The sequence below is a fragment of the Symphalangus syndactylus genome, chromosome 18 (genome assembly GCF_028878055.3).
Source record: "Symphalangus syndactylus isolate Jambi chromosome 18, NHGRI_mSymSyn1-v2.1_pri, whole genome shotgun sequence".
Lineage (NCBI taxonomy): Eukaryota > Metazoa > Chordata > Mammalia > Primates > Hylobatidae > Symphalangus > Symphalangus syndactylus.
In genome coordinates this window covers 64,519,928-64,534,128 of record NC_072440.2, presented here as the reverse complement: position 1 = coordinate 64,534,128, position 14,201 = coordinate 64,519,928, and the positions used below count along the sequence as shown (strand labels likewise).

The 14,201-nt window shown below is 54.1% G+C and overlaps 2 protein-coding genes across 2 annotated transcripts; one reads left to right on the top strand and one right to left on the bottom strand.

The window, feature by feature from the left end:
* Positions 1–1,069: 1,069 nt before the first annotated feature.
* On the bottom strand, positions 1,070–7,534 carry LOC129467521 (putative POM121-like protein 1). Its single transcript, XM_055252037.2, is given in 4 exon segments — positions 1,070–1,396; positions 1,478–2,737; positions 5,772–5,816; positions 7,454–7,534. Coding segments are annotated over 4 exon segments (1,554 nt in total). The 3' UTR covers positions 1,070–1,228.
* A 1,281-nt stretch (positions 7,535–8,815) lies between these two features.
* LOC129467871 (breakpoint cluster region protein-like) lies at positions 8,816–13,313 on the top strand. The gene is made up of 4 exons (XM_055252728.2): positions 8,816–10,399; positions 11,555–11,823; positions 12,299–12,461; positions 13,181–13,313. Exons 1-4 carry the CDS (start codon positions 10,325–10,327, stop codon positions 13,268–13,270), a joined length of 597 nt encoding a protein of 198 aa, XP_055108703.1. The 5' UTR covers positions 8,816–10,324; the 3' UTR covers positions 13,271–13,313.
* Positions 13,314–14,201: the final 888 nt, after the last annotated feature.

Here is a 14,201-nt window from a genome sequence, read left to right as displayed (position 1 = left end):
GCCCAGGCTGGAGTGCAGTGGCGTGATCTCGGCTCGCTACAATCTCCACCTCCCAGCCGCCTGCCTTGGCCTCCCAAAGTGCTAAGATTACAGCCTCTGCCCGACCGCCGCCCCGTCTAGGAAGTGAGGAGCGTCTCTGCCTGGCCACCCATCGTTGGGATGTGAGGAGCGCCTCTGCCCGGCCGCCCTGTCTGGGAAGTGAGGAGCGCCTCTGCCCGGCTGCCCATCGTCTGGGATTTGAGGAGAGCCTCTGCCCAGCAACCCCATCTGGGATGTGAGGAGCGCCTCTGCCCGGCCGCCCCATCTGGGAAGTGAGGAGTGCCTCTGCCTGGCCGCTGTGCAACCTTCCAAGTGTGAAGTGACAGCCTTTCTGCAGGTGTACCCAACAGCTCTGTAGAGACAGCGACCATCGAGAACGAGCCATGATGACAATGGCGGTTTTGTCGAAAAGAAAAGGGGGAAATGTGGGGAAAAGAGAGATCAGATTGTTACTGTGTCTGTGTAGAAAGAAGTAGACATAGGAGACTCCATTTTGTTCTGTACTAAGAAAAATTCTGCCTTAGGATGCTCTTAATCTATAACCTTACCCCCAAACTCGTGCTCTCTTTGAAACATGTGCTGTGTCAACTCAGGGTTAAATGGATTAAGGGCTGTGCAAGATGTGCTTCTTTAAACAGATGCTTGAAGGCAGCGTGCTCGTTAAGAGTCATCACCACTCCCTAATCTCAAGTGCCCAGGGACACGAACACTGCGGAAGGCCGCAGGGACCTCTGCCTAGGAAAGCCAGACACCTTTGTTCACGTGTTTATCTGCTGACCTTCTCTCCACTATCATACCATGACCCTGCCACGTCCCCCTCTCCGAGAAACACCCAAGAATGATCAATAAATACTAAGGGAACTCAAATAAAAAAAATAAATAAATAAAAAGAAAAGTAAAATGGCCAAGAAACTCTTAGAACACGCTTTACAGTTCTAAAAATGTTTATCTTTTCTATTCTTTAATTGACTGAGGCTTCTGTTTAGGTTAATGCCATAAATGTTGATGACACAAAAGTGAAGTACAGAAAGAAAGTTAATAAAAATATTTATTTGGCATCTGGCAAACAACAACAACAAAAAAAACAAAAGTGCCACCCAACAGAGTTGCTCCCTGTGCCAGGTCCCGTGGTCACCATGGAAGTGCTCTGCCTGGGGGCGCCCTGGTGTTCAGGCCCCCTCATGCCCTGTTACCAATTGGCCTTTCTCTTTAAAGGGTTTCTTCTGACGGAATGCCGAGCTCCGTCCGCCTCACTACTGTCGATTTCCATGGGCGTGGGTGGGGGGCTGGAACTGGCTCCAGAAATGCTTCCGTCCATGCTTGCAGCTGGGAAGGGTGCAGCAATCAGCCAGAGGACCTGGGCTGAGGCCCAGAAGTAGAAAAATGTGGGAGGAAGGGGAAATGAGGAGCCGAAGGGTGTAGCAATCAGCCAGAGGACCTGGGCTGAGTCCCAGAAGTAGAAAAAGGTGGGAGGAAGGGGAAATGAGGAGACGAACAGGAGGGAGCCTGGTGGTCTGTGCTGCATCCCAAACACAGGAGCTGTAGAGGGGGCCCCTGCAGCAGAAGCTAGGGGGGCCACTAGGCCCAGGCCGTCTTGGGGCTTGTGTCCCTCCTGCTGTGCATCCATACTGGGTGCTTTAGAAACAGAAGGCAGACCAGAAGCCCCTGTTGCAAGTGAGCACGAAGTGTAGGAAGGCCTTGAGGGTCTGCAGTCCGAGATGGCCTTGGCCTCAACCTGCAGTGCACTGTTGATCCGCTGGAACGCAGCCTTCTTCTCCCGGTCCAGGTCTTCAGCAGTGACCCGGAACCCCAGCTCTAAGGGAGGTGGCATCTTCAGAGGCTCCCCTCGCCTGCGTGGCAGCAGGGGAAACTTGCGTCCACGGGGCCTAGAGGCCTGGGATCTGGGGGAGCCATTCCTGGGGGCGAGTGTCTGCCCTGGTGCACACTGAGTGTGACCTGAAGAGACAGCCTGAGGTCTGTCCTCACTGCCCTTCTTTGAGGAACTGAGGGTCGGCTGGCAGTGGGATGAGGCTGGCCCCCTCCTCCGCTTTAGCCACGGGAAGCCTCCCGTGGAGCTGTAGGAGCTCGAGATGGCGTTTCGTTTGGTGCATGAGCTGGTGCAGGAGGTCTGGGATCTCTGCGTATCGCCCACTTCTGACCTCTGGGCATGGAGGACTCTCTGCAGAGGCCCGGGCCTGGGCACGAAGGGAGAGAGGCCTCCATTGTCCCGCAGGGGCCGAAACGCAGAGCGTGCATCCCCGGTGACCTCAGGGACCCTTCGGTGATCATCAAATCCTTGGACTCTGGGGTCCTTGTCCTGCTCAGGCATCCCTGCCCTGCTCTCCTTCAGGGCCCTCAACAATACCTTCCCTGGTCACGAGTCTGGGGACAGCCGGGTGTTGCGGGCCCCAAAGGGGTGACTTCCTGCTCCTGGGCCCCACAGAGAGTCCTTGTGCTCAGTGCAGTGGCTGAGCTGGAGGATGCCCTGGAATTCGGAGCACACAGCACTGGCTTGCTGATCCCGGAAGGAAGACAGGGCTTGCAGGATCACGGAACGATTGTCTTGACACCACTGATGTGAAGTGTCCCGGTGCTTGTAGGATGGCCTGCCACTCAGACCAGGGGCAGGAGCAACGGGGAGATCCCACAGGCAAAGTGAACTGGGGGATGGGCTGAACGGGCTCCAGGCAATTGAGCCCTACTGGCAGGTCCTCGGCCTGGGCCCAGACAGGAATAAGGGGCACAGAGTGCCCAGGTAACCGCTCCTGGGAGCAGTGGGGATCGGTCGGATGCTTCAGCTCTCGAGAGGTGGGCTCTGAGCGTCCTCGTCGAGCTACCAACTTGGCCAAAGGCTAAGCCAGCAATGAGCTGTGTTGCCGGCCGATGCGCCTTTTAAACCTGCGGGAGTGGCTGCGTGTGCACATAATGGCGCCAGTAACAGAGCAACCTTTATGTTGCGGGGCAACGCGCCTTTTAAACCTGAGGGAGTGGCTGCGTGTGCACATAATGGCGCCAGTGACAGAGCGACCTTAACGCAGCAAGGTACGCGCGCAACGCACTTGCTGGCAATGGCGGGAGGCGAATGTGGGCGGGGGGCATGCAATAGGTACTGGAAGGAAAGACGCGGGCACAAAGGACGCGGGAAGAACAGGTACCAACAATGGCTGCAGATCTGCCCGTGGATCGCTGAAGATTCCTGTTCTCCTGCTCAGGCGGGGATTGCAGTGAGCTGAGATCGCACCATTGCAGTCCAGCCTGGGCAACAAGAGCGAAACTTTGTCACAGACACACACACACACACAAAAGAAAGAAAGAAAAAATAGTGGCCAGGTGTGGCGGCTCACGCATCCCAGCACTTTGGGATGTCAGGGCGGGCGGATCAGGAGATCAGGAGTTGGAGAAAAGCCTGGCCAACATAGTGAAACCCCGTCTCTACTAAAAATACAAAATATTAGCCGGGTGTGGTGGCGGGCGCCTATAGTCCCAGCTACTCCGGAGGCTGAGGCAGGAGAGTGGCGTGAACTCGGGAGGCAGAGCTTGCAGTGACCGGAGATCTCGCCACTGCACTCCAGCCTGGGTGACAGTGCGAACCTACGTCTCAAAAAAAAAAAAAAAAAAAAAAAAGAGAGAGAGAGACAGAGACAGAGAGAAAAAGGTTTATTAATTTAATGCACTTTTATGCCTGTGTTCTTCAATTTCCTTAGGAAACACCCACACTTGAGAGCTGGGACTGTGGCCCTGATTGTGGACATGAAATATATGGTTTCTTGCAAAAATTGACAGTAAATAATTACGATTTAGTTGAGCTAGAAATCCATTTGGTTTCTTCCATATTTTTCCAAAATTTTCATCCTTTTTTTTTTTTTCTTTTTGAGATGGAGTTTCGCTCTTGTCCCCCAGGCTGGAGTGCAATGGCGCCATCTCAGCACCTGCTGGCGATGGGGGGAGGCTGGGGGACGCTCGCGGGATAGGTACTGGAAGGAGAGGCGCTCTTACAAAGCAATGGGAAGACCAGGCGCGCACAATGGCTGCAGATCCGCCAGTGGATCGCTGAAGATGCCTGCTCTCCTGCTCAGGCGGGGATTGCAGTGAGCTGAGATCGCACCATTGCACTCCAACCTGGGCAACAAGAGCGAAACTTCATCACAGGCACACACACACACACACACACACACACACACACACACACACGAAAGAAAGAAAAAATAGTGGCCAGGTGTGGGGGCTCACGCATCCCAGCACTTTGGGATGTCGGGGCGGGCGGATCAGGAGATCAGGAATTGGAGACCAGCCTGGCCAACATAGTGAAACCCCGTCTCTAGTAAAAATACAAATTTAGTCAGACATGGTGACACGCGCCTGTAGTACCAGCTACTCGGGCGGCTGAGACAGCACAATGACTCGAACCCGGGGTCGGGGCAGGGATTGTGATGCGCCGAGATCGCGTCACTGCACTCCAGCCTGGGCAACAGAGCCAGACTCTGTCTTTTTTTTTTTTTTTTTTTTTTTTTTTTTTGAGACGGAGTCTCCCTCTGTCGCCCAGGCTGGATTCCAGTGGCCTGATCTCGGCTCACCGCAAGCTCCGCCTACCGGGTTCACGCCATTCTCCTGCCTCAGCCTCTGGAGTAGCTGGGACTACAGGCGCTCGCGACCACACCCGGCTAATTTTTTGTATTTTTAGTAGAGACGGGGTTTCACCGTGGTAGCCAGGATGCTCTCGATCTCCTGACCTCGTGATCAGCCCGCCTCGGCCTACCAAAGTGCTGGGATTAAAGGCGTGAGCCACCGCGCCCGGCCGAGACTCTGTCTTAAAAAAAAAGGCCGGGCGCAGTGGCACTTTGGGAGGCAGAGGAGGGCGGATCACGACGTCAGGAGTTGGTGACCAGCCTGGCCAACATAGCGAAACCCCGTCTCTACTAAAACTACAAAAAATTAGCCGGGCATGGCCGGGCGCGGTGGCTCACGCTTGTAATCCCAGCACTTTGGGAGGCCGAGGCGGGCGGATCACGAGGTCAGGAGATCGAGACCACGGTGAAACCCCGTCTCTACTAAAAAATACAAAAAAAACATTAGCCGGGCGTGGTGGCGGGCGCCTGTAGTCCCAGCTACTCGGAGAGGCTGAGGCAGGAGAATGGCGTGAACCCGGGAGGCGGAGCTTGCAGTGAGCCGAGATTGCGCCACTACACTCCAGCCTGGGCGACAGAGCGAGACTCCGTCTCAAAAAAAAAAAAAAAAAAAAAAAAATTAGCCGGGCATGGTGGCGGGCGCCTGTAGTCCCAGCTACTCCCGAGGCTGAGGCAGGAGAAAGGCGTGAACTTGGGAGGCGGAGGTTGCAGTGACCTGAGATCTCGCCACTGCACTCCAGCCTGGGTGACAGTGCGAACCTCTGTCTCAAAAAATAAATAAATAAATAAATAAATAAATAAATAAATAAATAAATAAGAGAGCGAGAGACAGAGAGAAAAATTTTATTAATTTAATGCACTTTTATGCCTGTGTTCTTCAATTTGCTTCGGAAACACCCACACTTGAGAGCTGGGACTCTGGCCCTGATTGTAGACATGAAATATACGGTTTCTTGCAAAAAATAGACACTGAATAATTACGAGTTAGTTGAGCTAAAAATCCATTTGGTTTCTTCCATATTTTTCCAAAATTTTCATCCTTTTTTTTTTAAGATAGAGTTTCGCTCTGGTCCCCCAGGCTGGAGTGCAATGGCGCGATCTCAGCACCTGCTGGCGATAGGGGGAAGCTGGGGGACGCCTGCGGGATAGGTACTGGAAGGAGAGGCGCGCGCACAAAAGATATGGGAAGACTAAGCGCTCACAATGGCTGCAGATCCGCCAGTGGATCGCTGAAGATTCCTGCTCTCCTGCTCAGGCCAGGATTGCAGTGAGCTGAGATAGCACCATTGCACTCCAACCTGGGCAACAAGAGCGAAACTTCATCACGCACACACACACACAAACACACACACACACACACACACACACACACACACACAAGAAAGAAAGAAAAAATAGTGGCCAGGTGTGGGGGCTCACGCATCCCAGCACTTTGGGATGTCGGGGCAGGCGGATCAGGAGATCAGGAGTTGGAGACCAGCCTGGCCAACATAGTGAAACCCCGTCTCTAGTAAAAATACAAATTTAGTCAGACGTGGTGGCACGCGCCTGTAGTACCAGCTACTCGGGCGGCTGAGACAGCACAATGACTTGAACCCGGGGTCGGGGCAGGGATTGTGATGCGCCGAGATCGCGTCACTGCCCTCTGGTCTGGGCAACAGAGCCAGACTCTGTCTTTTTTTTTTTTTTTTGAGACGGAGTCTCAAAATAATAAACCTTTTTCTCTCTGTCTCGCTCTCTGTCTCTCTTTTTTTTTTCAAGACGGAGGTTTGCACTGTAACCCAGGCTGGAGTGCAGTTGCGAGATCTCAAGTCACCGCAAGCTCCGCCTACCGGGTTCAAGCCATTCTCCTGCCTCAGCCTCGGGAGTAGCTGGGACTACAGGCGCCGGCCATCACGCCCGGCTAATTTTTTGTAGTTTTAGTAGAGACGGGGTTTCGCTATGTTGGCCAGGGTGGTCTCCCAACTCCTGACCTCGTGATCCGCCCGCCTCCACCTCCCAAAGTGCCACCGTGCCCGGCCTTTATTTTTAAGAAAGAGTCTCGGCCTGGCGCGGTGGCTCACGCCTTTAATCCCAGCACTTTGGTAGGCCGAGGCGGGCTGATCACGAGGTCAGGAGATCGAGACCATCCTGGCTAACACTGTGAAACCCCGTCTCTACTAAAAATACAAAAAATTAACCGGGCGTGGTGGCGTGCGCCTGTAGTCCCAGCTACTCCAGAGGCTGAGGCAGGAGAATGGCGTGAACCCGGTAGGCGGAGCTTGCGGTGAGCCGAGATGGCGCCACTGCACTCTAGGCTGGGAGAGAGAGGGAGACTCCGTCTCAAGAAAAAAAAAAAAAAAAAAGACAGATCATTTCTTTGTTGCCCAGGCTGGAGTGCAGTGGCGTGATCTCGGCGCATCACAATCCCTTCCCCGCCCCCAGGTTCAAATGATTCTCCTGCCTCAGCCGCCGGAGTAGCTGGTACTACAGGCGCGTGCCACCATGTCTGGCTAAATATGTATTTTTACTAGAGACGGGGTTTCACTATGTTGGCCAGGCTGGTCTCCAACTCCGGATCTCGTGATCTGTCCGTCCTGACCTTCCAAAGTGCTAGGATCATAGGCATAAGCCACCACGCCGGGCCTCTTTTTTTTCTTTTTCTTTTTTTTTATTTTGAGACGGAGTTTTGCTCTTGTTGCCCAGGCTGGAGTGCAATAGTGCGATCTCAGCTCCCTGCAATCTCCACCTCAGCAGGAGAGCAGGAATCTTCAGTGATCCACGGGCAGATCTGCAGCCATTGTGGGCACCTGTTCTTCCCGCGACCTTTGTGCCGGCGTCTCTCCCTCCAATACCTCTTGCATGCCCCCCCCAGGTCTGCCGGCCGCCATTGCCAGCAGGTATCTTGCACGGGTACCTTGCAGCGCTAATTAACCCGTTAAGGTTGCTCTGTCACTCGCGCCATTCTGTGCACGCGCACCCCCTCCCTCAGGTTTAAAAGATGCGCTGCCCGGCAACCTTGCCGCGCTAATCTGTTAAGGTCGCTCTGTCACTCGCGCGGGTTCTTTGCATGCTCAGCCACTCCCTCAGGTTTAAAAGGCGCGTTGCCCGGCAACAGAAGAAACTGTTGGCTCAGTCTTTGGCCGAGTTGGCAGCTCGACGAGGACGCTCAGAGCCCAGCTCTCGAGAGTTCAAGCATCCGACGGTTCCCCACTGCTCCCAGGAGCCGTTACCTGGGCACTCTGTGCCCCTCATTCCTGTCCGGGCCCAGGCCGAGGACCTGCCAGTAGGGCTCAGTTGCCTGGAGCCCGTTCAGCCCATCCCCTAGTTCACTTTGCTTGTGGGATCTCCCCGTTGCTCCTGCCCCTGGACTGAGTGGCAGGCCATCCTACAAGCACCTGGACACTTGGCATCAGTGGTGTCAAGATAACACTAAGAAGGTTTTCCGTGATCCTGCAAGCCCTGTGTTCCTTCCTGGTGATACTGCCTTTAATTTCATGGCACAGGTACCACAGCAAGCCAGTGCTGTGTGCTCCGAGTTCCAGCGCATCCTCCAGCTCAGCCACTGCCCTGAGCACAAGGACCCTCTGTGGGGCCCAGGAGCAGGAAGTCACCCCTTTGGGGCCCACAACACCCAGCTGTCCCCAGACTCGTGTCCAGGGAAGATCATGTCGAGGGCCCTGAAGGAGAGTGGGGCAGGGATGCCTGAGCAGGACAAGGACCCCAGAGTCCCAAGAGAATCCTGATGATCAGAGAAGGGTCCCCGAGGTCACCGGGGATGCACGGTCTGCATTTAGGCCCCTGCGGGATAATGAAGGCCACTCTCCCTTTGTGCCCAGGCCCGGGCCTCTGCAGAGAGACCTCCATGCCCAGAGGTCAGAAGTCAGATCCAACCAGACATCCCAGCCCTCCTGCACCAGCTCATGCACCAAACGCAATGCCATCTCGAGCTCCTACAGCTCCACGGGAGGCTTCCCGTGGCTAAAGCAGAGGATGGGGTCAGCCTCATCCCACTGCCAGCTGACCGTCAGGTCCTCATGTTTGCTGTCTATAAAATCATCTGGGCCAGGTGCTTTTCTTTGGTTTTGTCTTTTTGTGAGATTTTTGAGGGGATGGGATACAGATTTTAAAATAAACATTCAATTCCTTTAATGGTTCTAGATCTAGACAAAGTTTTCTGTTTCTCCCTACTTCGTTTTTATGCAGTTATATTTTTCTTTTGAGACAGAATTTCTCTGTTGCAGTCACGTGATCTTGGCTCACTGCAACCTCTGCCTCCCAGGTTCAAGTGATTCTCCCACCTCAGCCTCCCGAGTAGCTGGGGTTACAAGCATGTGCCACCATGCCCAGCTAATTTTTATATTTTTAGTAGAGTTGGGGTTTTACTATGTTGGCCAGGCTGCTCTCGAACTCCTGAGGTTGAGTGATCCGCCAACCTCGGCCTCCCAAAGTGCTGGGATTACAAGCATTAGACACCCCACTTGGCCTGAAGTTATATTTTTCTATAAAACTGCCTGTTTTGATATTTTAAAAAATCACTGGCATAACGTGGTTTATGTAATGTCCTTATGATTTTTGTCTTAATATTATTTATTTATTTATTTATTTTATATATTTATTTAGAGATTGAGTCTTGCTCTATTGCCCAGGCTGGAGTGCAGTGGCCTGATCTTGGCTCACTGCAACCTCTGCCTCTCAGGTTCAAGCAATTCTCGTGCCTCAGCTTCCTGAGTAGCTGGGATTATAGGCACCCACCACCACACGAAGCTATTTTTGTGTGTGGTTTGTTGTTGTTGTTGTTGTTGTTGTTGTTTCTTTTTGTGAGACAAAGTTTCGCTGTTGTTGCCCAGGCTGGAGTACAATGGCACAACCTCAGCTCAGCACAACCTCCATCTCCCAGGTTCAAGCGGTTCTCCTGCCTCAGCCTCCTGGGTGGCTGGGATTACAGGCATGCGCCACTACGCCAGGCTAATCTTGTATTTTTAGTAGAGATGGGTTTCTCCATGTTGGTCACGCTGGTCTCGACCTCCTGAACTCAGGTGATCTGCCCGCCTCAGCCTCCCAAAGTGCTGGGATTACAAGGGTGAGCCACAGCGCCTGGCCATTTTCGTATTTTTAGTAGAGATGGAGTTTCACCATGTTGGCCACGCTGGTCTCAAACTCCTGACCTCAAGTGATCTGCCAGTCTCGGCCTCCCAAAGTGCTAGGATTACAGGCGAGAGCCACCGCACCCGGCCTAGCCACCACGCCTGGCCCACTTATTTCTAAATAGACAATACATTTGTATATTTCAAAATTCAGAAAGCACCATCTCAACCCCGTCCCTATTCCTGTAGCTTCTCAGATGCAACCAAATAGATTCAGTTTCTTGGTATCTTTCTAGAGGTAGTTTATGAACATAAGCAAATATCCAAATAAACAAATATGTTCTTTTGCTTTTTTTATACAAACGTTACTTTATTGTACCTATTGATCTGTTCCTTTCTCTTTCTTTCTTTTTATTATTTTATTTTATTTTTTGAGAATAAAAAGGTCTTGCTCTGTGGCCTAAGCTGGAGTATAGTTGTGCAATCTGGGCTCACTGCAGCCTTCACCTCCCAGGCTCAAGCGATCCTCCCACCTCAGCCTCCCGAATAGCTGGGACTACAGGGATATGCTACGAAGCCCGGCTAACTTTTTGTATGTGTTGTAAAGGCAGAGTTTCACCGTGTTGCCCAGGCTGGTCTCAAACTCTTGGACTCCTGCGATCTGCACAGGTAGGCCTCCCAAAGTGCTAGGATTACAAGCATGAGCCACCACGCCCAGCCTCCACCTCTTACAGTGGACCTGATATTATAATGCCCACTTCCTATGATGAAAAGGAACTGAATGAGTATGGAATCTCTAGGACCACGCTGGCATATAATGGGCCCTTGGGGTTTAGTTTAGTAGCAAATTAAAAGGTTCCCATTCCTCAAAACCTTCTATAGACATCTTTCAGGAAACTGCCATGGATAAATATCTGCAAATCAAAGCAAAACTTTAGGGACAAACTACATCAGTCTTCACCGGTGAATTTTGCATCTATGATGCAAATGACACCCCCTCTAAGGTGTTACCCTTCTGCAGTGCACTACCTGTGCAACTGTCCTCAGCAAAGAGGACTTGGCCTCGTGGGAGATGTCTCCTCCATGTGCACTGCTGCCCTTGGAGGCTGTGAAAAGTGAGGTGTGGGAACCTGAGCTGTGCCCTCTCTGCCATGGTCAGCATTTTAACCCAACCTCAGAAAGCAGGGGACCAAAACCGAGCCTGTCCTGGAAGACCTTGCCCATCCCCAGAGGGCTCCCCGTCCGTATTTCTCAAGGAGGCCACGTGGGTGAAATGGTCAGCACTGCCGTGCTGTGGGGTCCTAAAGTCTGCTGTCCTCCTTCCTGCGGACCAGGGCTGAACGCTGGTGCCCAGGCGCTCTTGCCATGGGTCCTGGTGCAGCCAAGCATGGTTTCAAACATGACCTGACCCTTAGTCAACCTGGAGGCTGATGTCTAGAGTGGGCGCTGGCGTCTGCAGCACCTGGAGCCTCTGCATCACCCTTAGGGCAGGTCTGCCTCCCAGGCCCATGCACAGAGGAGCTGGTCTCCCAGCCTGCAGGTGCCCCTGTGGTGTCCAGGACGACGAGGGGGTCTCTCCATACTTGGTGGGGCTGGGGCCCTCCTACTTCCCACCTCCTTGTGTCCCTCACTCCCCTGTTTCATTCCATGCCGAACCTCCGCTGCCTCGGGCTCCCCTGGGGAGGGGGTGGTGGCAGGAGTTGCCCAAGGGCAGCTCTGCCCATGAGCAGCTGCTCTAGTGGCTCCTCCTGCTGCTGTTTGCCGGGTGCTGCTGACCCCTGCGAGGTAGAGAAAAGGCGTTCAGGTGGTTCACACCCCACACAGGTGCCCCTCGCAGGGTCATTACTGGTGGCCAGCGCTGTGTGTGTGACGATGATGACAAGCCTAAACTGCACAAGGACTCATGTCCCGGGCGCTCCATGTGACCACCTCCGGAGAGGTCTCTGGCTCGTTGTGACCCCAAGGAGTAACCCACTGCCTCCTGCAGCTCTTCCAGACCCAGTTGCAAAGAAGAGCTGCATGCTCAACCTGCTGCTGTCCCTGCCAGAGGCCAACCTGCTCCCCTTCCTTTTCCTTCTGGACCACCTGAAAAGGTAGCCCAGCTCTCCCGTAGCTGCCTGGGGCTCCAGGTCCCCAGGCCGCGGGGTGCCCCTCTGCTCCCACCAGACCCCCAGCACCAAGGACATTTTCCCCTGACCCCTGTCTGCAGTAACTCACTGCTTCTAAGGACTAGCACCACTGCCACCCCTGCCCCTGCCTCTCCTCTTTGCCACCCTCCTCCCTCTGCACTGTGGCCTTAACAAAGAGCTCAGAGCTTTGGACACGGCCAGCAGTGCACTTGGACCCCTCTCTTCCCTCCCAACCACATCATGAAAACCTCCCCACCAGCCCAGAGCTGGCCCCTTGTCCTGGGCCACTGAGACCCAGAAGTACCAGGGCTGAAGTCAGCTTGCAGCACAGCCAGGGTCGAGGTCACTCCCTCCCTGAGGACTCCAGCACGGCACAGCCCCTCTGCCTCTCTCCTGGTGGTGGCATTGTAATGACACCCTCTGCTTTGGTCCTCTACAGGGTGGCAGAGGAGGAGGCAGTCAATAAGATGTCCCTGCACAACCTCGCCACGGTCTTTGGCCCCACGCTGCTCCAGCCTTCCGAGAAGGAGAGCAAGCTCCCTGCCAATCCAAGCCAGCCTATCACCATGACCGACAGCAGGTCCTTGGAGATCATGTCCCAGGTATGGGAAGACAGTCTCCAGCCCATGCCACCCCAGCCTGACAGAGGTGGCCTCTGCCTGCCCCACCCCTAGTCCTGCCCATCTTCCTACTTGCATCGTATGTGGTGGTGGCTGAGATTCAGAGAGAGGGACTTGCCTAGGTTTGCATGGATGGGAGTGATAGGGGATGGCCAGGCCACCTCCTGGTCCTGCTGGTGCACCTTGCTGGGGGCTTAAAACCACCCCAAGTGTTCGGGTATGGTGGCTCATGCCTGTAATCCCAGCACTTTGTGAGACCGAGGCAGGAAAACCGAACCCAGGTGTTTGAGACCAGTCTGGGCAATGTAGCAAACCCTGTCTCTAGAAAAAATACAAAGAAAAATTAGCCAGGCATTGTGGCACACACCTGTAATCCTAGGTATCTGGGAGGCTGACACAGGAGGATTGCTTGAGCCCAGGAGTTAGAGGCTGCAGTGACCTACGATGGAGCTGCTGTACTCCAGCCGGGGGACAGAGAAAGGCCCTGTGCGTCTCTAAAATAAATAACCACCCCCCACCCAACAAGTCATGCCTTGTCAGGACCCCACCCCACCCCCGTCTCACTGTCAGGGGTTCATGACACCAGCAGGGGTTTCTAGCATCTAAGGTGGACTTGGTGACTTGGGTCCCAAAGACCTCCCCACCAGCAGCTGTGAGCTCCCCTCTGAGCCACTCTCCTCTTCCCCACTCTGCGAGGGCAGGTCGAGGTGCTGCTGTACTTCCTGTGGCTGGAGGCCATCCCTGCCCTGGACAGCAAGAGACAGAGCATCCTGTTCTCCACCGATGTCTAAAGGTCCCAGTCCATCTCCTGGAGGCTGACAGACAGCCTGGAAACCTCTGGCTTATCAAGCCATCTGTAGAGTGGGAATCAAGATTTTCTGAGGCATCCTTGGGCCACCCCCAAGTGTCAGGCCATCTGCCAAGAGACAGCGGCCCAAAGCGGAAGGACAGGTGGCCTGGGCAGGTCCCGCCCAGGTCTGAGAGCCCCAGGCTGGCCTCAGACTGTGGGTTTTTTATGTGGCCACCCGAGGGCGCCCCCAAGCCAGTTCATCTCAGAGTCCAGGCCTGGCCCTGGGAGACAGGGTGAAAGGAGTGGTTTTTATGAACTTAACTTATAGAGTCTAAAAGATTTCTACCGAATCACTTGTCGAGATGTGCCCTCTCTGGGGAGGAGGGAACGTGACCGGATTCCCTCACTATTGTATCTGGAATAAACGCTGCTGCTTCATCCTGTGGGGCCAAGGCCTGTGTGGGTGGGGCCTCTTCCATTCCCTGACTTAGAAACCACACTCCACTTAGAACAGGGTTGGAGAGGCTTAGTCAGCACTGGGGAGCGTTTGGACTCCATTCTTGCCTTTCTTCTTTTTCTTTCCAGAAGGATTTTTGTGCAGAAATGGGTCTTTTGTTGCCGTGTTTGTCCTCCTTGGAAGGCAGCTCAGAAGGCCCATGAAATGTCGGGCGACAGGACCCCCAGGGAGAGAATCCCAGGCTACGCACTTTAGGGTTCCTTCTCCAGGGAGAGCGACCTCGTCCCCCGATCCTGACCGCCCTTCCGGCCCAGGCTCTCGTGTTTGGCTTCCACAGGCCGGGAATTCTCTGGCTTCTCTGCCCACACACTCCCTGCCCCAAGTGTCCCTGCCCCTGCCCCAGCACAGCTGACTCCATTTCTGTCCTCTCAGCTCAGTGGACTGGCTCAACTTTTGTAAAAGCCTCCACTTGGTG

Coding starts and splice junctions, on each gene's coding strand:
- LOC129467871 (XM_055252728.2), top strand. CDS start 10,325: ATGTGTTGTAAAGGCAGAGTTTCACCGTGTTGCCCAGGCTGGTCTCAA. Junction 10,400..11,554: donor GACTCCTGCGATCTGCACAG/GTAGGCCTCCCA, acceptor CACCCCACACAG/GTGCCCCTCGCAGGGTCATT. Junction 12,462..13,180: donor CCTTGGAGATCATGTCCCAG/GTATGGGAAGAC, acceptor CTGCGAGGGCAG/GTCGAGGTGCTGCTGTACTT.